The following is a 25,132-nucleotide window of genomic DNA, read 5'->3' as shown; positions in this document are numbered from 1 at the left end:
CTAACACAGGCATCTGCTGATTTTGACACTCACCTCTGCAGCAATCCTTCAAGCTCATCTTCCTTCATAGCCCGGCGCTTCCTCTGCTGCTCAGAGCCACTGCTTTGCTCCACACTTAGCATCCAGCTAACCACCTCCGGTTAGCATATAGCTCGAGGAGAAACTCCGGGTGTACGTCAGTGCTTTGCTGCTGAAGTTTTAAATCCGGACGTTCGGGTCCCAACTCTTTCAGCCTCTTCTTGTCAACATCTGGTCGTCGGTTGAAAGGTGTTTCGCGTAGAGACACCACAGAGTTTTCAGTCGCCATACTAACACAATCAAAGTCTCTGCTAGTGTTGCTGGCGTAGCTACGTGGGAGCTGTGAGGGAATGATAAAGGTCTCTGATTCGACGAATAGTCCAACCACGTTGCAATAAGAAACGATGTCATTAGCTAGGGCGCACTTTTGTGCGCCTGAAGATTCTCGTTTCATCCGCCAATGAGAAGCTGCCTCGCCGTAACGCCCCTGAAATGTTTGCTCGCTTCCATAGACTCACATTGGTCCGGCGCCCCGAGAGGGGAGGAGCTTTTCTCAGTGATGATGAACGGCGATGTATTATATTTGGTCACATTTAACTGGTTTTAGGTGGTTGTTGACAGGGGCTTGCGGTCTCCCACACACATTTAGCGCGTCAATGTTTTTTTAACAGTATATATTATTTATTTTTTTTCTTCTTTTTTTTTTTTCATCGCAAAATTTTAAGACGCACCGCCACTGGCCGTAATCCATTCTTTGTGAATTTGCAGGAGTCTTTGCTTGAGTGGTTAGGTGAATAGGGTTTGACCTCTTTTTTAGAGCAGTCCAGATGACCCATAAAGGTGACAACATCCTGGTTTAATAGCATCTCTTTTCTCTCCAACTCCCCGTGTAATCCATCCCGATCAATTTTCATTCTGACAGTTTGGACAGAGGATGAAGCTGAGTGCACACAGAAGCAGAAGACCAAATAATATCAATCCAGCATGTCTAGACTTTGATATATCTGGTCCATTTAAAACCCTAATTCAGGCTGCTGTAGAATATTACAGCCATGCAGAGCACTTCATGTCTCATTCATTTTCTCCTCACAGTTTTTGTCCCTGCATAGTTTTCGACTTGTTAAGTCCTCAATCACGGTGTTATGCGAACTGAATTTTGATAAAGCCCATCTTCCCCTGTGGATCGCACGAGTATTTCCAACATTTATGTCCGGACAATATTTCCTCACACCTCTGAGTGTTAATGAATTGAGACTGACTGGTAGTGGAGGACTTCCCATCTGATTTGTTTCCTTATCTAAGAGATGGCAGGCCAAACAAGACACCAGCAGGATTATCAGACAATGCACGGTGTGTCTGTCTGTCTCCTGAGGCCACAGCAGAGCGCATAACCATTTAGATAAACATTGAGCATTATAAACGAGTGTGCTTGATTTGCTTTCCGACAGGCGGGTGTGCATGTGTGTGTGTGTGTGTGTGTGCCCGGCCTCCCCGTCATCGCACCACCTCTCTGCCCGGCTGCGTGGCCAACCGGCGCCTCAGCATGTCTCAGACCTGTCAGTCACTCTGACGAGGCGGGGCAAAATGTCTTGAGTGAGATCCCGACGCCAGCTCCTCCTCCTCCTCCTCCTCCTCCTCCTCTTCCTCCTCCTTCGAAGCCGCTTACCAGAGTGATTGACGCTAATGAAAAACTAGGACACTGGTTTTGCAGGCGCTCGTGCCAAGAATCATGACGAGAATCCGGAATGAGGCGGCAAAGACGGGAAGCGAAACCGATCGCTGGGACATGATTAATAAGAAAATATTTAAAAATATTCCCCATGCCAAATAAATGGTGATAAAGCGTGGAGCAGTGAGCAACATCTGGCATGTTTTAGCGGCTGTACTACAATCAGTTTGAATTAGATCAAGGAGCAGCCCGCCTAAGAGAGACACAGGAGAACTAATGTGGTTAGCACACATCTGATTACGAACGCTCCACTTTCTAACACTTCATCACAAGTTAGGACACTTTGGTTAATGTTGTCGTTTTAGTTTGGTACAAGTAAGTGAGAAGAGGAGGGGGCAGGAGAGTGTGTGTGTGTGTGTGTGTGTGTGTGTTGTTGTTTTCTGAGGATTGTATATTCCGCATTTCCACTTTACTTCGTTACTTCTGCAGACATAAACAAAAACACGTTCTTTATTGTTCCATCCAACTGTGAACGACAGTGTCCTCTAAATGAACAAAATGAGGCAATCTTTAATTAGTGTGAAATACTTACGCCTGTTTTTATCTGCAATAGTTTGAACTCCAGTCAAGAAAAAGTCAAAACAACACAATTTCTTGTGGCTGCAATGCATTCTGGTTAATTAAGAGTACTGTCACTGGAGAAATTAATTTCAGTTCTTCAATAATGCGTTCTGCACCTCCACTGCTGTCAAAATATGTTGTTTGTGATGATCTGTCATTTCTCCTGTTAAACACCATTATAGCTGTACGGTAAATGCCACCATATGATGGTCATATTGTGAGTTGTATAGGCAAATATACACAGAAATACAAAGCAAATACAAAGAAGACTTGTCGTTACTAAATTATTATTGTGTCTTAGTGTGGATTTTTCCTTTAAATACAAACGAAAAAATCTGTATTTGTGGTGCCAACGTGTGTGTTTAACTGTGTCCACCTGCATATGTCTGCAGACTTTGCACGCATGTCATCCATATTCAATTATACAAAAAGGGGTGTTGAGGTAAACGGCGTATTAAGAAATGACTGTAAGTAAAACAAGGTGTCATCCCAAGCTTTTTAGAACCAGTAATGTTGTATAAAACTGTGCGTTTATAGGTATTATATGTGTTTGTGTGTCAGTCTGTCACTGGTCAGCCTCACTCGGTGAACTGATGCGACATGTCACACGGCTGAGCACTCACGGGACGCACAATGCCCTTGACAGCGGTCAGAGGAGAGCAATTTCATCATGTCATCCTTTCACCTGCCTGTCAAACACTCACACCAATAAGTAACACCGGAGGCATACATAGCAGCCAGTCTGAAAAGTAAAGCCAATGTGGAAATGCCTCAAACTTACATTCTTTCTAATGGCCATCAGGGGGCGAAAAGAAGACATTACATTACATTACATCTCATTTAGCTGACGCTTTTATCCAAAGCGACTTAAAATAAGTGCAAACTCAGAACAACAAGAATCAAGAAAGTACAATTTCAATAAAGTGAAACTACAAAGTGCTATCAGTAAGTGCCATCTAAGTGCTACTGAACACAGATTGTATAGAAGTCTATGAGAAAATGACCCTACTTCTCACTTGATTTATTACCTCAGTAAACATTGTAAACATGAGTTTATGGTCTCAATCAATCAATTCTTTAATACAGCATGATGTTAATCCTGTTTGGAGTAAAATAGACCATAAAGCAAGGTATGCCTGTGTTTTCATCTTGGATATTTAACCCTTTCACATTGTGTTTTTAGTTCATGAAAGTTGATCGTAACATTGTGGTTCCCTCCAAACGTCTTACTCAGCGTTCGGATGTGCTCAACTCCACCCTCTCGTGTCACTTCCAAAAAAAAAAACAAGACGGCGACGGTCAAAAACCAAGATGGCGTCGCTCCAAAATGCCAAACTCGAGGCTTCAAAACCGCTGTGCACAAACTAATGGGTGACATCACGGCGTCCACTTCTTGAATACCGTCTGTGATGACGACATGAGGATGCACATACCTGTGAACAGTTTATTTCATGGTTTCATATGAAACATATATGGCATAAGCATCTATATATGCTCGCTTGCTTGGGCGAGGGACAGTGCTGTCTGTGTGTGTGTGTGTGATTGTGTATGTGTGTGTGAGAAAGAGCCAGACATAGAGAGAGAGGGAGAGAGGAGTGAGACTGACAGATTGCCAGCCTATCATACACCCATACACTTGCACAAATCTATCTTGTCGGAGCTCCACGGCACGCCTATAATTCCCTCGTCTCTTCACTTTTCCTCTTCTTTCCGTCTCTCTCTCTCTCTCTCTCTCTTTCTCTCTCTCTCCATGAAGCAAATCCAATACACTGTAACATTATCCGGGCCTCGTCTTGCTATTTGGATTCTCTCCCAGAGCCAAAAAGGCACACACAGGCCCAAATTGATTTTCCTGTTGCGCTAGATTTGTGACAGTCGAGCAGAAATCACATTGCTCAACCGCCAACCTCCCCCTCCTCTTCCTCCACCTCACACACACACACACACACACACACACACACACACAAACAGACTGTCATATACGCACACATACACCACCCTCCTCCCAGTGCCTCTGAAGCAATTCAGAGCGTCCTCGGAATATTTTTCTCCTTCCGTGAGACATTGGGGACGAGGCGAGCAGACATTCGTCTTTCATCCGGATGGATGCGGGGCTGAATGGGACCGCCGTCGTCAGAGCCTCCATCACTGACTGAGCTGCTGGGGGAGAGGCAAAGTCATACAGATCCGAAAAAAAAGTTCAGCCTTCAGCCCCAGATATTGTCTGTTTGGCTTTACAAACTCTGCATTTTTCTGGATACTTCGAGGCGTAGATAGCGTAGCGTTTGCTGTGTCTTTTTTTTGTGCGTGTGCGTACATGAGCTCATTCGACAAGTTGTCAGCAGGGCGTCACTTCCTGTCAGCCTTTGTGTGGCGAGAAGAAGCCATATCCAATACGAGCCGGCCCTGCTGTGCGAGGTCAAATCCCACATTTCATTTCAGTTTCAACTAAATATGCTGCGAGAAAATACGCTGATCTTAACTGATCTTAAAGTAGCAGAAGTACTCTATTAGAAGACGTTGCTCCATAAAGTGCAGTTGGCTTGAGATCGTGTCACTATAAAGGCCATTCATTGCCCCTGCGTGCTCTCTATAGAAGCATTTGCATTTGTTTGCTAAATGGGCTGCGATGTAATCGCTCGGGGCAACTCCTCCCCGGCAATTAACGTCCACTAAAAGTGTTTGCTTTTTGCCTCTGGCAGGCACACATTGTTATTATAAGTGTCTGGCAACATAAAGGAAAGGACTCTACAGAGAAATAAAATGTTTTTCTTTACCTTTAGCTTTCTTTTATTGTGTCATCTGACTTTGCGGACACTGGTGTTGTCAGATTCTGTCGTGGAAGCGCAGCTGAGTGTTTGTCTCAAAGATTTTTAATATCAAGGCTGATTTCCACAATGTGGCAGCGACACAGGATCTCTCAGAGTGAGACACCCATTAAGCAAACGGTAAAGAAAAAAGGTTTTAGTTCTCTTTGTCAGACTCTTGTAATAACAATCGCTTGTTAGTGGTGAAAACAAGCACTTCCAGTGGACGAACACTGACTGTGAGGAATTGCCTCGAGTGGTTGCGTTACAGCCCGTTTAGCGGCTGCCGTCGGCATTCGTCTGCGCGTGTGTGTGTGTGTGTGTGTGTGTGTGTCTCTGTTTATACATTTGTGTCACTTGTGAGGACCACACAGCGTAAAGCTTCCACATTGTGCAGCTCCTAATTGACACAGAGAACATTCACACTCCTCCATGGCCCCAGCTCGCTCTGTCTGCTGTAGGAAATCTCCCTCTTCTATTTTTCTCCCTTCTTTGTCTCTCTCTCCACCGAGGTCCTCCGAGGTCCAGTTAACAGCGCTCTGCCCACCCTCCCTCCTTCCCTGCTCCTCTCCGCCTCTCTCCCCACCCCTCCAAGTTTTTTATTTTCTTCTAAAGAGGTGATTGGAGCTCGCGGGCGAGTGCTCAGGAGAGTTTAATCTGTGTATCTGCGCTCGCTTCAAGTGCTTCCAGGGCCGAGAAAAGGACAGAGAGGTCAGGGCGAGTGGAGGAGGCAGAGGGGAAGGAGGGATGGATAGAGGGTGGGAGACAGAGTGGGTGAGAAGGCCAGGCTTGTCCAGTTTGTTAGCTTAAGGGTCCTTCCCAATGAATCTCTTCAATGAATCTCATCCAACTCGTTTACATCTGCTCTTGTCCTTTACGTTGTCCCCCAGCGTAGCCTGGGGTTTTAGGCATTTCATTTTTCATTTCAGTAAATATATTTCTGTCTCTAATTGTGGTAATAAGAACCACGGATAGAAAAAACAAGTTTCGAATGATGCTGCCGTTTTTTTTTTCCCCCCACACTGAGATCAAAGGTCAAACACAGATGCCTGCAAGGAACCACAGTGATGACCTCGGATCAGGATTGCATGCATAAATATGGTCTTTTTATTAAAAGAAAAAGAGTTTTTAAACGGTCAGTAAACGACTTTCAAATTTACAGGCTGCAAAATATCGGACCAGAAAAGTTGCCGCAGGGATGTTCAACTAAAACTTATATTTTTCCTCTTGTTCATGGTGGAAGTTATTATAAGAAAGTGGTGGAAGAGGGTAGGGGGGTGTGTGGAGTGAGTTTTCCAGTCGCACCACTCCCTGAGAGGCTGCGCGGTGGGAACACTGCCTCTGGCTGTCCCTGTCCCTCTCTTTTTCTCTCATTATTTTTATCGCGCTCGCTTTCGCTTATGTTCCCTCTTGTGTCTCACGTTCCCTCGTCCCCACCCTTTCCTCCCCATCTCTGTTTGTCTCTGCTGCTTTTCTTCGCTCAGAGCGTTGCCGTGGTACAGGCCTCCCACCGAGGAACAAGGCTGAATTTTTCCATCCCTCTTATTTCCTTACATCTCTCCTCCAGCTCTCTTTCTCCACTTCCTTTTCTTCCGTCTTCATCCCCATCCACACATCAACCCTCCTACCCCCCCGTCTACCCAACTCTTTCCCACACTCCCACATGCCTCTGTTCCTCCTCCTCCTCCTCCTCCTCCTCCTGATGGCTGCTCGTGTTCGGAGTGAAACAGCAAAATGCCCTCCCCGCAGACATTATATTCACAAAGCACCGCTCGCCAAAACCTTGGGAAAAAAAAGAAGAATATGGTGCCGGCTTGCTGCGTTAGGCATTTCGAGAAATCCCATTCTATCTCCGTCCGACTGGAAAACCTTAACAGGAGCACAGTGCGCAATTATTATCCCTCCCCAACACTTATTTTCTTGCTTTCTCTCACTCCATTGCTCTCTCTCCCCCGCATCCCGCTCGCTGTTTTTTAGCTTAAGCTGCAAGTTTTGCTTTACATACAGTTGCTACTCAGCATTGGAAGTAATGAGGACCTTGGGAGAGCGCTTGTTTTGTGAGCCACCGCAGGCCTGCGCACGTCCCCTACAGGGAAAGTTAACTGGCATTAGCCCCCGGCTTGAAGAGGCATTGACTCGCACCCATTGAGATCTAAACCACCATTATTGGAGCCTGCTGTTTATCTGCCTGTTTCCCCTAAAGACACGGCAAGAAGGGGATATTACCTTGGCGTGTGTGTGTGTGTGTGTGTGTGTGTGTGTGTGTGTGTGTGTGTGTGTGTGTGTGTGTGTGTGTGTGCACATTTCAGCCTACGGGTTGTATTAAGAGATGGTGCTGAAGCAGCCCTTTCACTGTACTCTACACCAGTCAATTAGTGCTCACCGGTGTTACTTCACTTTAGCAAAAATAGCCCCTGCTGCTCCAGGGGCCATTATTTGTGAGAAACCGTTGGTGTGTGTTTGTGTGTGTGTGTCTGTGCGTGTAGGCATCTTGGCGTATACATTTGTCTGCACACACTAGCTAGCATGTACACACATGTCTGCCAATGCACACCAGCACCCTCCTTTCATCAGCAATTAATAAAAAGCTTTTGAATGACCCTCTGGTTGACTTTTCTTCATTGGCATTATTCATACACACACACACACACACACACACACACACACACACACACACATACACACAGAGTAGCTCCTCTGCTTAATATTACCAGGGCCCTGAAACAAAACAGAAATATGGCTACAAATACTCTCCCTCGGCTTTGAACTTCCACGGCATTTGCGTTTGAAACCCTGATGAAAAAAAGCTTCAAAGACCACACTCCCTCTCTTCAAAGGAGTCAGGGTTGCCTCGACAGTCCTCGCGGAAGAGAAATTTAAAATGTGCATTGGGTTTTTAGCGAGGAGCATTATCTCCAAAAACGCAATGAACTCCCATTACTTTTGGCCCCGCTGCCTTGTATCATGAGCGAAGAGTAGAAAATGGATCTGCTTGCTAAGTGCCTTTTTTTTACAAAGAGGAAATTACAGTTGTTTGACTTTTCAGCACAATTCCAAAAGAGCATTTTCGTTCTCGATATCTTCCTGTTTGCTCTTCTCCTTGTCCTGCAGCCGGCGCCGGCTCTCTGAAACTACATCAACAGGATCAAAACGTCAGATCTGTTGGTCTCTAAACCCTCGCGGAGTTAATGAGTCGTGTTTGAAGACCTGCCGTCAAAAATCACAGATTGGAAGGATACTTACGTTCTTTCAGGATAAAATCATCTAGTTTGTATAGTTTAATTCCAATTAATTAAAAGTAAAAGAACCTTGCTTTTTTTTTTTTTATCATGTTCATTTGCATGCATTTTTTTAATGTTTTATATGAGTGTGCTCAGCTGGGCGCTTGTGGAGGTGTAAATTGCCCGTGGTAATAACAGTGGGTGAAGATGCAGGCTGAGGGACAGCAATGTATTGCCATGCCACTGATGGCCACATGTGTTTAATCTTTAATTAAACACATGTTCATCTTTAATTGTGTTATAGATTACCTATGGGAACACAGTAGCTACAAGGGACACACACAAAGAGATCCAAACATACAGAGTTCAAACAATACACAAGAATGATCACACATATTTAGACACAGTTACTTTTAATAGCCCTCAACCATACATACAATATACAAACACTGAAACTGATCAAAATACATAAAGTAATATTGAATCACTGAAAAAATCCTCAGAAATGTAAAATAAAAAACACAATTTCATTGACAAGTAGTGCGCAAATACTAACTCCCACTCAGAAGAAGATGACCTGGATGGTGGAAGCATTTATTTGTTTTACATTTCCATTCATACAGCGAGCAAAGATGGCCTTTTTCCTCTGGACAGGGAAGGATATGCAGCCGGCTCCGGTTGACATTTAGCTCTCCCTCTCATCAGCACGCGGAGAAGAACTGCACGTCAATGATTCCGCGTATGAATTATTAATGGTGCGGATTAAACATGCCAGGGCTCACTGTTTGTTTTATTTGGACGTAATTATTTAATGGCACCTTGTAAAAAAATGATAGGAGAGGAGAGGAAGAAGGCACGATAGCGAAGGAAGAGGAGACAATGTGGGAAGAAGCTCTGTCTGGACAGTAATTGGTAGTGAAATAATTACAAAGTGCTCCAAGCTTTACTCGTTTATTGCAGAGACAGAGGGAAGGAGGGGTGAGGCCCTGTCAGACTCAACTATACTTCCACTCCTCTCTCATCTCTTCTTCAATGTCCCCTGTTTCAACAAGGATCTCTTGTTTCTTGTCGTTCTCCTCTTCCCCTCTTCGTCCTCTCTCTTCTGTCTGTCTCCCACATGCACAGACGCAAACTCGTATGTCTTTGCATTAATCTTGTCTCATTTACATGGGTCTGTGGAGAGAGTATTGGAGCATGGAGGGCACTGTTCCCTATTTGTACCTTCAATGTGACTCTCACACACACACACACACACACACACACACACACACACACACAGCACAAGCTGCTGCCACCAGCACTCTGCCATCCAAACAAACAGAGTCTGACAGCATAGCCGATGCCTGGCATGCATCTCTACACACACACACACACACACACACACACACACACACACACACACACATACACACACAAGGCCTAGCTTTTATCGAGGGGTCGACATCTATTGTTTAAGGGTTCAGTAAACTCCTGCTAGCAGACTTCATCCTCACTACCCATTCACCCATCTAAACTTGTGCTGCAGCTAATTCCGTCCCTCTAGCAACGAGTGGCCATGACCCTCCAGTCAGACACATGAACACATGAACACATGAACACATAAACACATAGTACATAAACAGGACAACAACATTTTCACAAACACAGCTGTACTGTATAGTTTGTGGTACTTGTACAACTACTTTATACTTCTAGTGCGCTACATTTTTGGGGAAAATGTATGTACTTTAGATTTAATTAGTAGGTTTTTTGACAGCTTCAGTAGAAGTACTTACATTTACATAAAAAAAGCTTATAAAGCATAAAGTAATACACAGATTAAACTCTAACACGACTATAAAGTAGTTCAAACTTGCTCTCACTTGGCCAACTAAATGTTCCTATGTGTTAAAAGTAGGAGGGTTTATCAGATATTGAATATAAAATGTATAACTATGTTTTAACCAGTGTGTATTCACCTAAAACTAAGAATTGTTGTGTTTTCCTGAGCTTAGATATACATCTACGTAGGGAGCGTCGTCTTCCACGGAGTCCGCCATCTTGACTAGACAATAACCTGTTTTACGTTATCTGAAGGTAGAGGTGTGTTCTGAAACTAAATAATTAATGATGGTAGTATTGATAAGCCCCGGTGCTACTGATGCTTTTTATTAGTCCTGTTAAATGTTCTGATGTCATTTATTATCATGCTGCATTTGCTCTGCTCTCTCTGTCGGGCTGAGCTCCTCCAAGTGCACACACACACACACATGGATACACACACACACACACACCAGGTGAAGTGAAGATTACTCGAGTAGACGGCAACTACGCTTGTTACTGCACGTGCAAAAATCTGTGAAACATGTAAAACGACAGTGAAACATAATTCAGTCGGCCGCTGCTGTTTACATAAAGACAGCATGAACGATCGGACAGTTTAATACATTATTAAGAATAATCCCAAAACACATGCTTTATGTATCATAATAAACATTCTGAAATGGGCCATTTTGCATCATGAATACTTTTTTTATATGCATGTCCTGCTTCCCTTGTGTGATGTACTTTTTAGACTGTAATGGAGTCTTTTTTTAAATGTTGTATCACTACCTTTACTCACGTAAAGGGCCGCTTCTTTCACCACTGGCACAACACACACACACACACACACACACACACACACACACACACACACGTACCTATCTCACGTTCTAGTGTTATCTCAGGGTCCCTTCAACGTTTGCTCTCTGACGTTTTCCCTCCCCTCCACCGCATGGTGACAGACTAATCGAATATTCCCTCTTTGAAGCAGCGCCGTTGGATCTATTCGTGTGTGTGTGTGTGTGTGTGTGTGTGTGTGTGTGTGTGTGTGTGTGTGTGAGAGAGAGAGAGAATATTTCAACACATCATATGTGCCTTTGTGCTCTTGTGTGTTTCTTTGTGTGTTTGAGTGTGTTTACTTACACTTGTTTGTCCAATTACTTTTACATCTGTGTGTGTATGTGTGTGTTAGTGTGTAGGCAGCCTGTTGTATGGAAATGTTGTTTATGCAGTTTTATGCAAAGCAATTATGTTGACTTAATTGGGTTTGTTTATGTGGAGAGAGTGCCACCTCCAGTCATGTTTTACTGCTACCGTGGACACACACACACACACACACACACACACTTCTTGAAATAGCTCACTTTCTACTGCGTGATTGAATAATGCAAAGTCTTTTCTTTGTAATAAGGGATTTCTATTCACTGTGAGTTTGAAGGACACTGTAGCAGAAACATTTTGGTAATGCATCACTCTAGCACTTCATAATGTGGCATCATGAGTAAAAGATTACTTTTGGCACACAGTCCTATTTCAACAGAAGTCAAATCAAAAAGCGTAATCGTACAAATACGGAGTGACAAGCATGACTGAACACGTGCAGTTGAATTACGTCAATGTGTTGTGTATGTTAGGGCATGTTGCATTTCACATACATTATATTTAACCACTGGGGTTTTCATCCAAAAGTACAAACAAACCACTTTTCCCCTCGTCTTGCCCTCTCCTCATTGTCGCAGGTCTGAATCCAATGATGAAAGGTTAATTTGCCATCTCTCTCTTTCCTCTGGGCCAAATCAATCCACCACAGTCTCTGTCTGCCTTTGTCCTAATCAGACCCTCAACTCACTATTGGATTTCAATGGAACAGGCGCAGCCCAAAGACCTGCACAACCACCTAATCAATGATCCTCAAATGGTTCTGGTTTTCTATAGGCGATCGCTCTGGAATCACAAACATCTTCATGTATAGTGATTGTGCTGAGCTCTCGGTGTGTCTTGAAATTTTGGTATTGAACCTTCTGACAATGTTGCTTGAAGCTAAAGAAACACATCCAGGGTCAGTCGTTGTTTTTCTTTTGGCTGTCAAATTACAGAATTCCTTTCTTTGAACCAGGTTACTTCTGTGTCATCAAAGAAATGCAGAAAGAAAGACAACAATTGGCCGTTCTCATGCTCTATTGTTAGAGCAGTTCCTGCTGTATCTTTCACATTTCAAGCAGGGGTTAACGCGAATAAAGAAATCATTTCTCTATTGTCCTCGCTTTCATGCAAAGAAGTGAATGTGATTCATGCGAAACATTTGCTTTAAATGTGTTTTTTTCTACAGCGTGTTGAACCTTTGTAACTCTGAAATGTGTCAAGTCAGTGCAGCATCAAGTGGAGTCTTCATGTCTTGACTTCATGTTCTTCTTCAGGTTCTGCAATGGCCCCACAGACCTCTGGGAATGGACCGGAAGGAGCCCACCCGCCAATCACCCGCTCACCTATGGCTCAGGAGAAAGGTATGTGTGTGTATGTGTGTGTCTTACGTAAGATTAGTGACAAATCATCAGTTTAAAGTATAGATGGAGTATATAGAGGTAATGTTTGTACAGTGGAATGCTGTGTGAGGACGTTCATGAGTTTTATTTTAGTGAAATTTAGCGGCTAGCCCACACAGAAGACCAAATGCATACATTGAAGTCTGTGTATGTGTGCAACAGAAACGGTTTCCATAAGGAATCCAGTTTGTACATCATACTCAGATTAAAAGAGTCCGTGTAAATCAAACTTGTCTTTCTTGTCTCTTGTTTTTCTTTTACATTCCACACTACTGGGGTGCATAAAGAGTAGAGATCATAAGAAAGAAAAACAGAAATGTTGTATGCTAGCAAAGCTCAGAGAATAGCACTAACAAGGGTTGTAATGAAAGGTTTTCTGAGGGAGCAAAAAGATGTGGAGCCCAAGATGTTAGCAGAAATATGTAAACAAAATGGCTAGTTTGGCCTTATGCCTTCAGCAAGCCACCCGCTTTCATATTTCTCTGCATATTTGACAGCGCCAGCATGTGTCTGAAACTAACTTTTTAAACATAGTTTGACAAAAGTTGTTGTCGTTGTTGCTGAGCAGGTGATCTCACACAAACACAAGGTTTTACCATCATGCATAATTTTTCCTACATAGGCCGTGGGGAAACCCATGGTTTTTGGTAAATATGTACCAATAAACACTTATATCAACTTATCCTTGACTGAGTTCAAGTCAGAGTGTGTGTTCTTTTGATAAAGCCACTTCAATTTTGCTCACACCTTGTTGCCAGAGGCTTGTAAAATGATTGCTAACCCACAAGCCACATGCGCCTGCCAAATGGGAAATTGTTTCCAGCAATTATGGCCACTTCTCGAGTATTACTAAAAACAACGGAATTGCTCATTTAAAAAAAAAAAAATAGATTGCATCCACACAACATTGCAGAGGAAATTTGAAAGACTGGGATGTAACCTTAATAGAATGACTGTGATGCTCCTTCTCTATCACCCACCCAAGAGAAGTGAGTGGATGGATGAAGACAGACAGAGAGAGAGAGAGAGTGAAGCACTATAAAAGGTTCTTTCCCAACATGACGAAATCAAGCCAGAGATTTAATGCTGCTCTCTAATGCCTGTAAACCAAGAGCCCTCCCCAGCCCAGTCTAGAAAAACACTGAGCCGGTTAACAGGGCCCGTAGTTGTTTTTGCTGTTTTCCTATCAAGGATTACCCACCCAGCCCCCGCCCCCCAACACACACCCCACTTTGCTCAAGTGCCTGCCTCCCTAAGAGCATCTCTCCACTCTGCATTTCCATAAATCCGCTGAATGTCCCTTCCCCCCCCCCCCCCACTGTCTCTCGCGTGCTTCGCTGGCTGCCTTGTTGTTGTTGTCCGGCTGAGCGCTTCATTCGCTTTGCCAGAAAGAGAGGAAGGTTTATGTGTGTGTATGTGTGTGTGTGTGTTCATGTGTGTGTAGAGAGGGAATGAAGCAGAGAGAAAGAGAGAGAGAGAGAGAGAGAAATCCTTGAATGTGTTATTTGCTTTTAGCACTGTCTGCACAATGTTCCTCTCCCCATCCATTTTCCAGGCAATTTAAAGTGCGATATTACACACTGTAATTTTTTTCTCCTCCTCTCCAGAATCCCCTTACCCTAATGGAAGCAAAACATTACAATAATGTCCTCGCTCCTTAAACCCAGCACTCGCAGCCTAAGCACTTTCAGGCCCCAATCGCTCTTTCCCTCCGTTGCTCTGTCTTTCCCTCTCACTCTCACTTTCTCTCTCTCTCTCTCTCTCTCTCTCTCTGTCTGTCTTGGCCTCCGTCTCTTTACTGCACACACACACTCACACACACACAGACATAGAGCGTTTATTGCGCTCTTTCTCCGTTATCTCCCCCCACACACTCAGAAACACAAATAAGTACACACATGTATGTGCACACAGGCCTATAGTGAAAACGCACATAGCATTTTAAAACCTTTATCTCCCTCCTCTCTCCTCACAGTTTTTACTCGCTCTCTGAGCAGAAACAAGGAATTATACAAGTGTCAACTTGCACTTTCCAACTCTGTCGTTTCCCTCAACCCCAAACTCACTAAAGAGCCGGTCTGAGCGCGCTCATTCAACAAAGCGGATAGCTATCAAAGTTTACAGTCGAGCAGACCCAATCCATTTCCACCTAATCATTAAAACTGAATCCCCTCCCTCACACAAACACACGCCCACACACCCTCCTCCTTTTCCCCTCAATGGCCGTCCAGCGACCTTTTCCCCATTCATGGTGGATTTGAAGACCTTTCTGTGGGTTTTTAAAAACCAAAAGGGTCCGCTTGAAAGAGCGAAGCCCAGGCGAGGATCGCTCCAAATGTCAATTTGAATGGTGGAGGCGAGTTTGGGCCTGAGAGGCTTTGACACATCTATTGACAGAACGGCTTAGAATAACACAGTAGCCATGGTCAGATCACCATCTTATTCTGTGCAGAGAATTCACACACAATTGGCCCTTTCTTTGCTTTTTTTTTTAGCACACACACGCCTGCACACAGGCATACGTGACCCCAGCTTTTGCAGACGTACGTACACCTTTAAGGCCAGGGATACACTTGACCTGTGCTTTCACCACTGAGCAAGTTCAAACATTCTGTGTGTGTGTTTATTTGTGCTCGGGGTTAATTTTCCGTGTCAGCCTGTCCTTTTTGTGCGTGTTTTGTCTAATACCTGCTCCATGCCGTGTTACTCACCGATGTGTATCTACGAGTAACAGGAGCCAAGGCCAAGGTAAAAGATTAGAAAAGGTAGGGTCTCTTTACACGAGGAAATTGAATGGATGTCCCGATTTGATGAGTTAGAGAATGATTACACCCACCCTGGCTCAATCCCTCAGTCAACATTTGATTTTGCTGAGCGGGTACATTCACTCCACAAAGGACTCTTTGGGTTTTGGGCATTTTAGCAGCAAAGTGTTGACGTTCCTTTTGTTTGTCTATTCATGTGTTTCAGGGTTCATGTCCAACATGCAGAGAAACCAGGGTAGCTCTCAGTTTGCCTCTCCTCAGTCCGGACCTCCTATGTCCCCACACCCCTCACCTGGGGGCCCATTGTATTCTGTGGTGGGACCCTACTCCCAGAGTGGCCCTACAGGCCCTTATGGACCTCAAGGATCCCAGTATGGACACCAAGGTTGGAACTGGTTTGCCTAAATTGATATTACAACAAACTTGTGGTGCAATTTTCACTCAGACGTTTTCTGGAAGATTATCGTTTTCACTGATTATCCATAAACTGAAACTCATATTCAAGGCTCTGGCCTTTATCATGATCCATTGGGGGTTTGAATTAACGTAGCGACGACTTAATCGCTAACATGGCTGCCAGCGTGGAACACGCTATCGAGAGGGGAAGTAATCTCTCGGAGCTCACGAGTTTGCTCGTTGCTCGCTGTCACTTACAAGATAATGAGTTTGAAGTTCATTCAAAATACATATTTGCACCATTGACTCCTGTGTCATAACTGTCTGCACACCAGACCTCATTTGTGGAGCAGTTTGCACTCCAACACAGGAGGGTTAAATAAACAGCCAACAAGCTACACACACCTCCATCATGGTATTGTTTAATGGTGTAGGTACAAAAATATATAGTTAGGAAATTCACTAATCTCTGAGAATCCGTTGAAATTACTTGATTTTGTAATGGTTATTACTGACTGACTCTGTTGACTTTCCCTGACATCAGTTTTGACTTGTCCTATTGGAGGGATGAATACCGCGTGCGTCATTCATTCAGAAGGAGTCTGACCTCAGATGGGAAAGCCACGTTTGTCTTTTTTGATAACTCTTCGCCCACATTTCACAGTCACATTGGGCCTTGACACCAGTGTCATTGGTTTCAAAGAGGGTTTGCTAATAAGGAATACAAAAAGACTCATTTTGAAAGACACATCCATCCTCCATTCCTGTCCCTAACTCTATCGGTCTCTTTCTAAAACTCCCATACACACACAGACACAGTGTTCACTAGTCCTGTGTGGCGGGCATTAAAAACCCAGCTTTCTGAGGGCGTGACTCTCTGAATATTCATGAGACGCTTGAACTCTGGACGGACCTCTTGGCCCTCCTGATGATGATACGCTTATGAGGTCGCTTGAGAACGACACGTCGCTGAATGATGATGTCCAGTCGTGGAAGACATATTCAGGCCTTAACTTTGGGTTAAAATACTCGGTTACAAGTAATCCTGGATTAAAATCTTACTTTAGTAAGAGTACAAAATTATTTGCATTTGAATATAAACAGTTAAAAGTGCCAACAGTAAAAGTACTCATTATTCAAAATGGCTTATTTCAGAATAATGTAAATAAATCTCAACTCTTAGACTTTTAAAAAGAAAAGAATCTCACCCGTTTTAAAGTATATTGTTTCGCATTTCAAGATATGTGGCTAACTACCATAATTGAATTAGGGCTAAACAAAATAAACCCTTACTTTGCTAATTTGCTGAACATGTTCGAGATACTGTTAACTAATTTAAAATGATTAGATTAAAGTCCTAAACAACATAAAATCATTGTAATATTGAGTTCAGTTTACTACAGTACATACTGCAGGCCTGTTTGATGAGACATTTGGTAAATCAGTCACATCAACCATCAATCCAAGATTTTTTTAATTTGTTCAATAAACAGATTCCCAAGAATTTGGAGGAAACTTTGGATCGCTTTCTGTAATCAAGCATTCTCCGCTCACTTGTTTCTTCCAACGTACGACTCCTGGCAATCCAGCAATCGTTGACATCTGCTGTTGTACTTCGTTTTCTGCCTTTGGCGACACACCAGACGAAACATTATGGTATTTTTTTGGTAAATGTGTGTTTTAATGTGTCACCTTGATAAATGTGTCCATCCGTGCGTGTGTTTTCTCAAAGTTGCGTCCTCTCCCTCTCATTTGTTAATGTTGATTAATAGCCCTAATGCATTTGGTTTTTGGTCTCTCTTCTCCACCCACTCTTATCTCTTAATGTGACTTTGGCTGGGCTGACAGCCCAGTAAGCAGACAGACAGAAAAAAAAGAGAAATAAAGTAAGCAGAGAGCGACAGCGAGGCGGACTAGCCCGAAGAGGCTCTGGAGGCAGCGTGAAATCTCACTCGGATGACAGGAGAGATGTTCCCATCAGAAACGGAAAGAACAGCTCAGGCTCGCTCTCTTCTCATCACACACACATACACACACGGTATATACATACTGATGTATGTGTACTCTCATTCAAATTGAATACACTTGCAACTGACCTGCATCTGTCCTGTATTAGTACTCTCGGATTATTTCAGACAGCAGCGCCGCAAGTATGCAGCACTTCTTGAGAGGCTTCATTTGTATCTTCGCTTGCTACCTCCATCCAACCATTATCTCCAACGGCGTATCCTTGTTTTTTCATGCAGTCTTATTGCCTGTCTGAACACGACCATAACCTCATGTAAAAAATATAAAACGGTAACTGGAGGATTTTCTTCACATTTCCATCCTTTTGACGTTCTCATCCAGAAATCTGTGAGACACTTAACGGTCCAAAATATGAAAGAGTGACTCCCATCACCTTCGGCACTGGAAAATATGAATATGTGGACATAGTCAGGGGCCTGTTTAGGTTGAAGAAGGCAGACAGCTGCTGGTCATTGTTCTTAACGACAGCTCCATCTGCTTCCCTTCCCTCTACTAAGCGCGCTAACAAATTAGCCATTAGCCAACACAGAAACACTCCAAGTTTCTGAACTCTGCTGTTTTTCTTGGCCTGTCTAACGCTACGCTTGGAGAGCCCAACTCTTACGTCGTTTGTGTGGTGTGTGTGTGACACAACATATCCGGCAATCTTGCTTGCCACACACACCAGCACTCACAGTGTGTAGCTCACCAAAGAGCATGTCTGGTGTTGTGTAAGCGAAGGCTGCAGCGCTGCTCTTTCATCATGGGCTAATGACTGCAGTACAGCTTGTGTAATCCACTACGTACCTTCCAGCATACGGTTACAGTGATGCATGAGTCTGCAGGAGGACTTAGTCCTTCTACAAACAATACTAAAATATTTAGTCCTTTTTTTTCCAGAGATCTTTGATTACACAAGGCTGCTTCTTGGACTATAACCAAAGGTTTTCTCCCAGATTGATGCGCAGTCGAACCCTGCCAAAGCGTTCCCTTCCTGTTTTCTCGCAGTCTAATTGCGAGCTCTTAAAGTGACTGGCCAATATTTCCCCGAAATATATGTATGCCTCTTTATGTTCGTGGCTGTCGTTAGAAAAGCTCTCTTTATCCAAAGTTAAACTGATCTCGTACTGTGTGTAGACATCGGGCTTCTCAGGACTCAAATAACTCCAACAGCTGTTTTCAAGACATGCACTTGGACATGGTACAGAGCCGGCATGTTGACGGACGGGGGAGGAGGATATCAGGCCATTACAGGGGAGAGATTTGGAGTTGGTCTCAGCTCTGCTCTCTCTCTCCCACCCATCGCACTGCCCCCCCCCTCTCCCTCCCCTTTAGGGGTTAAGCACTCGCTGGTAATGACCATGCCTCAGACAGCACTTTTAAGCCTTAGTGCCTTCCTGGAGCGGCAGTGTAATTCAGCCAAAAAAGCCAGCGCCTTGGGGATGGAGTGGAGTTTTTCGGAGGGAAATTGACAGTGTGTGGAGCTCGGCGGCCAGAACTATCCATCCCAGCAAGTCATGCATGTGTACTGCAGTCTAATACCAGAGTCTCAAAGTGGAGAAATCTGACGTTTGTTTTTCTCTGATAATGCACTGCAATGACATTATCAATAGCTGTGAAGCGATCCGTGTTTTTAAAACAGATCAAACTACACGAGAAACAGTTACAAAAAAAAAGTATGCTTAATACTACTGAATGACACTTTAATTTGCATCAGAGGGGGGAAATAGAGGAGATGGTGTATCATAGCAACCGTACTGAGTAAGATGGAACGAAATGAGTACCAGGGTGTCTTATTCTTGTCAACACACTACAGTTCTTCCCCCCAACCAAATCCCTCTTCCTCCAACCACTGCCACGTCCACACAAAAAAAGTAAACGGGAAAAAACGCTGTTATTCATTTCTTTTATTTGTTCATCCACATGTGGACACGGACAGCCTGACCTGCCGCTGTCCTTGGCAGCTCGAGCATGCAGCCATGTAATCTGCGTTTCACTCCTTATTGATGGAGTTCACAGATCCGGAGGGGCGCGTTGGTGCACCTTCATCCCTTTACTCCGCCGTAGCCGGGAGAATGACTGCCTCGGCTGTTAGCATTGGACGGTCCAGTCTGCTGAGGAAGCAGTCGACGGTAATCTGCTTGGTCACAGTCCGGCTCTCCCGCAGGACTGCAGGGATTAAACCAGGCGCAGGATATAGCGTCCAGCGAAGGCGTGACTGTGCCGGGAATTTCCATGTAATTGTGAACGAAGCACCATGAGCGCTCTTTCTCCTCCCCTCCATCATGCTATAAATACCACCAAGACTCCCCGAAGGCGCCGAGTGCTCGAGAAGCAGGCTAGGAAACCGAGACTGAGCCACAAGGACGCAAGAAGGGACAAAAAAGAAATGACGTCCTCCTTGTCCTCTTTTCCTCCTTGATTGGTTTCCAGAGGAGCATGAAAAGAAGGGGAAGTAGAGGACAAAATGTCTTTCTCCTGACCTGATTGAGCAACAGGAAGTGGGATCTCTGAGCACTTAGATTGTGTTTGTTTTTTTAAGTTAGAGTTTGCTTAAAGAAGCCACCAACTGCTCATAACTGCTCATGCCTTATATGAAGCCAGCGCTAAGGCTAAGAAAAGACGCACACGTTTGTTCAAAGATAGGAGGGACATCAAAACACTGATCTTAACTTCTCCGTCTCTCGCCCTGCAGACACTTGTGATGATCTGTTTCTATACAAAACTCCCATAACTTCCATATTGGCTTTTACTGCAGATTCTTTTTGAAATGCACCTAATACATATTTTCAGTTCTATGAATTTAACACCATAGGGAGTCATCCTCAATTTAGTCATGGACTAAGTTTACAATAATACTACACATTTTGTCAATTTATGTTACATTATATTTGTTGTGGCTGTCATGTAGCCGTGATCAATGCATTCTGTCATTTGCCCCCGCAATGATCCGACTTTCTCATCTGAAGAAATCTGAACGGCGCCTTAGAAAGCATGAATTACTCTTTTGAAAACACCTGGAATTTCAGGGTTGAACTCTCACTCATTTTAAAAAGTGGGTTAGTACACTATCTGTCCTTGAAGAAGCACTTTGGCGCAGCACCAATCCTTCAGGAAGTGAATCATTTTTGTCAGGACGGAGCGAGACTCTCACAGGAAAGCTTAGCATTAACCCAGTCGCACAGCCACTCAGTCTTCCCTTTGTCAGCCGAGTCAAACATAGCCCACAACTAGAACATTTGGAATGGTAGTACATCACGACTGATACGTTTTCTCCATGTAGCGAGACCTCTTCAGTTAGATTTAGTTTGGCATCTCTCACCCCTCCCAGTAAAGTTGAATACAGTCTCATGGAAACTTCCAGTAACTCCCATCTTTGGGGCTTTTAGCTCGTTTGCCAAATTGGGGAAAAGAATGCAGATCGTCCAAATGGGACTTCTCGTTATAAACAACTCCCCGGGTGGTGTGCTGAAGCCTCGCTCTGCCACAAGGGCCAAAAACCACAGTGTCCGCCCAGGCTATTGAGAATGCATGGCAGGCAGCCACGACATGGGGCTCAACAGCTGTCCAAAAAGGGCTGAGAGAGGTCGCTCACTGCGGCCTTGTTCATCTGCAGCAAACCGAGAGGAAGGAAGCAGCAGGACATCGTTCCCAGGATTTCTTCCACGGCGTTGTAGGCAGCGGAAGGAACATGGAAATGTGTCTTTCACTGGTTGCAAGGTCTCAGAAGTATTATATATGCATTCACACAGATGGACAGACACACACGCACGCACACACACATGTACTGTGCACCATACGTATCCTCCTGTGTTCGTTAGCAGACATCCTTTCTTCCTGAACGCTTCCCTATTATAGCCCCAAAACCCTTGACAGGTGTCAGCCGTACTCAGCTCACCGACTCACCAAAGCCTGCCCAGAAATAATCCTCCTCTTCTTTTCCCATCTCCCACAGTAGATTTCATCACAATTTCTGGACAAATTCAACCGAAGCTGCTGACTTTTATGGGAAAGACTTTTTTTTTTTTGATTCAATATAAATCCTATCTCGGGGCTTGGGGGGGGGTGCAGGCGTTTTCCCCCCGCTAACTTCTGTTTCCCCCACCCTCTGCTGCTCCCTCTCGCTCGCTCCCTCTGTTGGACTTGCAGGCTTATGTCATGTGGAAAGTGTCTTCACTGAAGCAGCTCGAGGACACTGAGAAGCCATTTCCATTTATTTATTTTTTTTTCCCTCTTGTGGAATATTGTCATTCAACTTTCCCTCGTGTGAGTGTGCAGAAAAGCCTTCAGGTTTTAAAGGGACTTGATCCCCTTTTCCAGACATATTCACAGAGGATTAAGCAGTGAGGCCCAACTAAAGCACCCTTAATCAAATCAAAATAAATAGCCCCCTCCACAATAGAGGATGCCACATTTTCCTTTCTATCTTTGTCCCAGGGAGGGGATATCAGTCAAAAGGCCCAGTGCCTGCAGAGGGAGTACAATGTGATGTGCTCTGTATGGACTGCACTTACATGTACAGTGGATGTTTTAGTGGGCCTAATGTATGTACATGTTGTCTGTGCAGCATGGTGACTCTCTCTCTCTCTCTCTCTCAGCTCTTATTGCAGCTGGTGTTGGAGGCGAGCTTTGCTCTTAGAGCCAAAATGGAGGGGTTTAAGTGTGCCTTAGGAAAGCTTCTGGCATCGCGGCCGTGTGGCACTCCAGGGCAGCAAGAAAGCATTTACTGCAGATTAGAGCTCCTTTCGAGTGTTTCACAAAGTCAGCCTTAAGATTGACAATTGTTCCCATGGCCATCCAGCAACCTGCAGCTGTGATAAATGTCGGCACAGCCCACACCATATAGTTTTTACGGTCTCCTCTGGAGGTTGAAGAGGTTATGAATCAGAATTTCGTTTTGCTCTTTATATTCCTCGTCTGTCACGAGATTATTTCCTTGAGGGATGGAATTGCTGTATGTGTCACTGTTGCATATATAATGGTAACAGCTGACAAGCGCTTGATAAACTCCATTTCCCTCAAATGAAGTGATTCACAGCACCCTTCTGAGGCTACAGTATTTCACAGCAGCCATTTTGTGTCATTCTCGTAAGCAATCTATCAAATTCAAACGAGAAGTTGAAAGTCTCAAGCGACAACCGGTCATGTTTTACGTTTTGAGTGACATTGTCTGTGTAATAATGTTAGTCTCATTCACCTGTTGTCTTCATCCAGGTAACTATCCTCGGCCCTCCAACTATGGCGGGCCTGCCAGCACCAGCTACAGTGGCCCCGGCCCCGGCATGACCAACAGTCTGGGGATGAATGCAAGCAGCCCCATGCACGGCCAGGGGCCCGGCCAGCCCATACCTGTGGGTCGCAGCCACGGCCCGGGCAGCCAGAACAGGGTGTACCCGCCCATGGCTCCCAGCTCCCCCAGCATGCCCCAGCCAGCTGGGCCCGGGATGGGCCCTCCTTCTTTGGGTAGTTCTAACCGCAAGGCCCAGGAGGCAGCAGCAGCTGCCATGCCGGGATCTGCCAACTCAACACACAACAGGTGAGAGCACAGCATGGACTCAGCCCTCACGCCTTTAGTCAATCGTGTTGGGTTTTTTTTTTTAGATATACATGTGTTTCTGTTTTGCTTTGTTGCATCTCACCTGCGTTTGTATATATACAATTCATTGCTGCTGCTCCTATGCCATAATTGTCCTAAAGAGATCTTGACAAAGGAGATTATTGTGTAAATATTATATTACGGCGCCACTCAAACTGAAATAGCCCAAAGCCTTTTTTTTAATTTCACCTGGAAATAGTGCTCTGCTAGCAAGCTCCTCTATCTCACATCCGGGTCATCTGTGGGGAGGAGCACCTCAGAGAGTTTCAGTGTCACAGAGTTTCCTTTTTTATTTTTTTCAACAGTCTTTTCAGTTGTGACGGGAGTCGTTCTCAGGGGCTCCACGCTTCTATGAGCCATTTGCCGAGCTATCCCTATTTTCACACATCTCATAAAGTGCCTGACATTTTGATAGCTGGCACTATACACCAAGTGCCATTTGTTGCACAAGGAGAGGAGATATTGGTCTGTGAGCAGACTGTATGGGTTGAATACTGCACTGTCAAAACATAAAAGAAGAAAAAGCAAACCATAGGTTTAACTGTGAACACACCAGAGAGAGAGAGAGGTGATACCAAGTACCTTATCACAAATACAAAGCACTTTGATGCTATAATGGTAGGCTATATGAGTTAAGGGATATTATTTCTCCTTCAGGGTTGGAGCTGTGAACATATGAGTGTTGGTAGCGTTGGAGACCGGGGCTGTTGTGGGAATGTGTGGGCAGTAAACTTTTGCTGAACCCTGCCGGGGGAACTTGTGGAAACATGGCCGTCTTCTGAGAGGAAAGGGGGGATTTATACATTACATTTAGCTGACGCTTTTATCCAAAGCGACTTACATTTTTGTAATGCACTTCGTCCAATCGCATCATGGGAGCAGTCTGATTAATATTTGTCAATGTTCGTCCCCATTTCTGATGATGGCATGAGGCCGAGTGGAGACTATGAGCTAGTGATGATATTTCAAGTGAAGGTTTCTCTTTTTCGTCGGGGGTCCGTTGACGCCGATCTACAGGCGCCGTCCATATACGAGGTCCCCGGCCCAGATGCAGCCGCCCCGACCTACCTCCACCCACCGGCCCTCACCCCAATCCGCCTCTACCCGTCCACCACCCTCCCCTCCACTCAGACCTCACCATCCACCCATCCTGCCACCCTCACATTCACAGCACTATCGGTAGGTCCACCACCCTCATAACACCCTCATGTGTGTGTGTGTGTGTGTGTGTGTGTGTGTGTGTGTTCGTACACGTCAAAATATATACTGTCTATATGTGTTTGTGTGTCGTGTGACTAAACTGAAGGGACATTTTTCATGGTGATATTTCTCACACGCTTTATGCAAAACAAGAGGAGTCATCATTGTTATCATTGTAATTGCCATCATCACCTTCAGCATCATCACTGTAGTCATCATCATCATCATCATCAGCCTGTCTTAGTCACTCTAACAGCAACTACAAGTGAGCACAGACAACGTGATGCATGGACACACACACACACACACACACTCGTTGAGCTTCAGATTGCCGTGTGCACTGCGTTGGCATTGTGTGGTGTGGCTGACAGTATGTGTGATTAATTGCGTGCATCAAGGGGGGGCAGTGCTCTTCACACACACACACACACACACACACACACAGCAATGCAAATGCTAGCACAGCCATTAAGGGATGGCTGGGCT

At 44.6% G+C, this 25,132-nt stretch overlaps 1 protein-coding gene across 1 annotated transcript in view; it reads left to right on the top strand.

Annotated features, from left to right (window-relative positions):
* arid1b (AT-rich interactive domain 1B) overlaps window positions 1-25,132 on the top strand; it is a gene marked incomplete at both ends in the record, with an annotated part of 155,745 nt that overhangs the window by 108,678 nt on the left and 21,935 nt on the right. Inside the window, 4 exons of the mRNA XM_079216991.1 lie at window positions 12,557-12,643; window positions 15,653-15,832; window positions 23,065-23,386; window positions 24,464-24,625. Of these exons, the coding sequence (XP_079073117.1) occupies window positions 12,557-12,643; window positions 15,653-15,832; window positions 23,065-23,386; window positions 24,464-24,625 (751 nt within the window). The remainder of the gene's footprint in view (window positions 1-12,556; window positions 12,644-15,652; window positions 15,833-23,064; window positions 23,387-24,463; window positions 24,626-25,132) is intronic.

Source organism: Taurulus bubalis (genome assembly GCF_910589615.1).
Source record: "Taurulus bubalis genome assembly, chromosome: 4".
In the NCBI taxonomy this organism is placed as follows: domain Eukaryota; kingdom Metazoa; phylum Chordata; class Actinopteri; order Perciformes; family Cottidae; genus Taurulus; species Taurulus bubalis.
The sequence above is the reverse complement of the archived record's forward strand: the minus strand, read 5'-3'. Positions and strand labels throughout refer to the sequence as shown.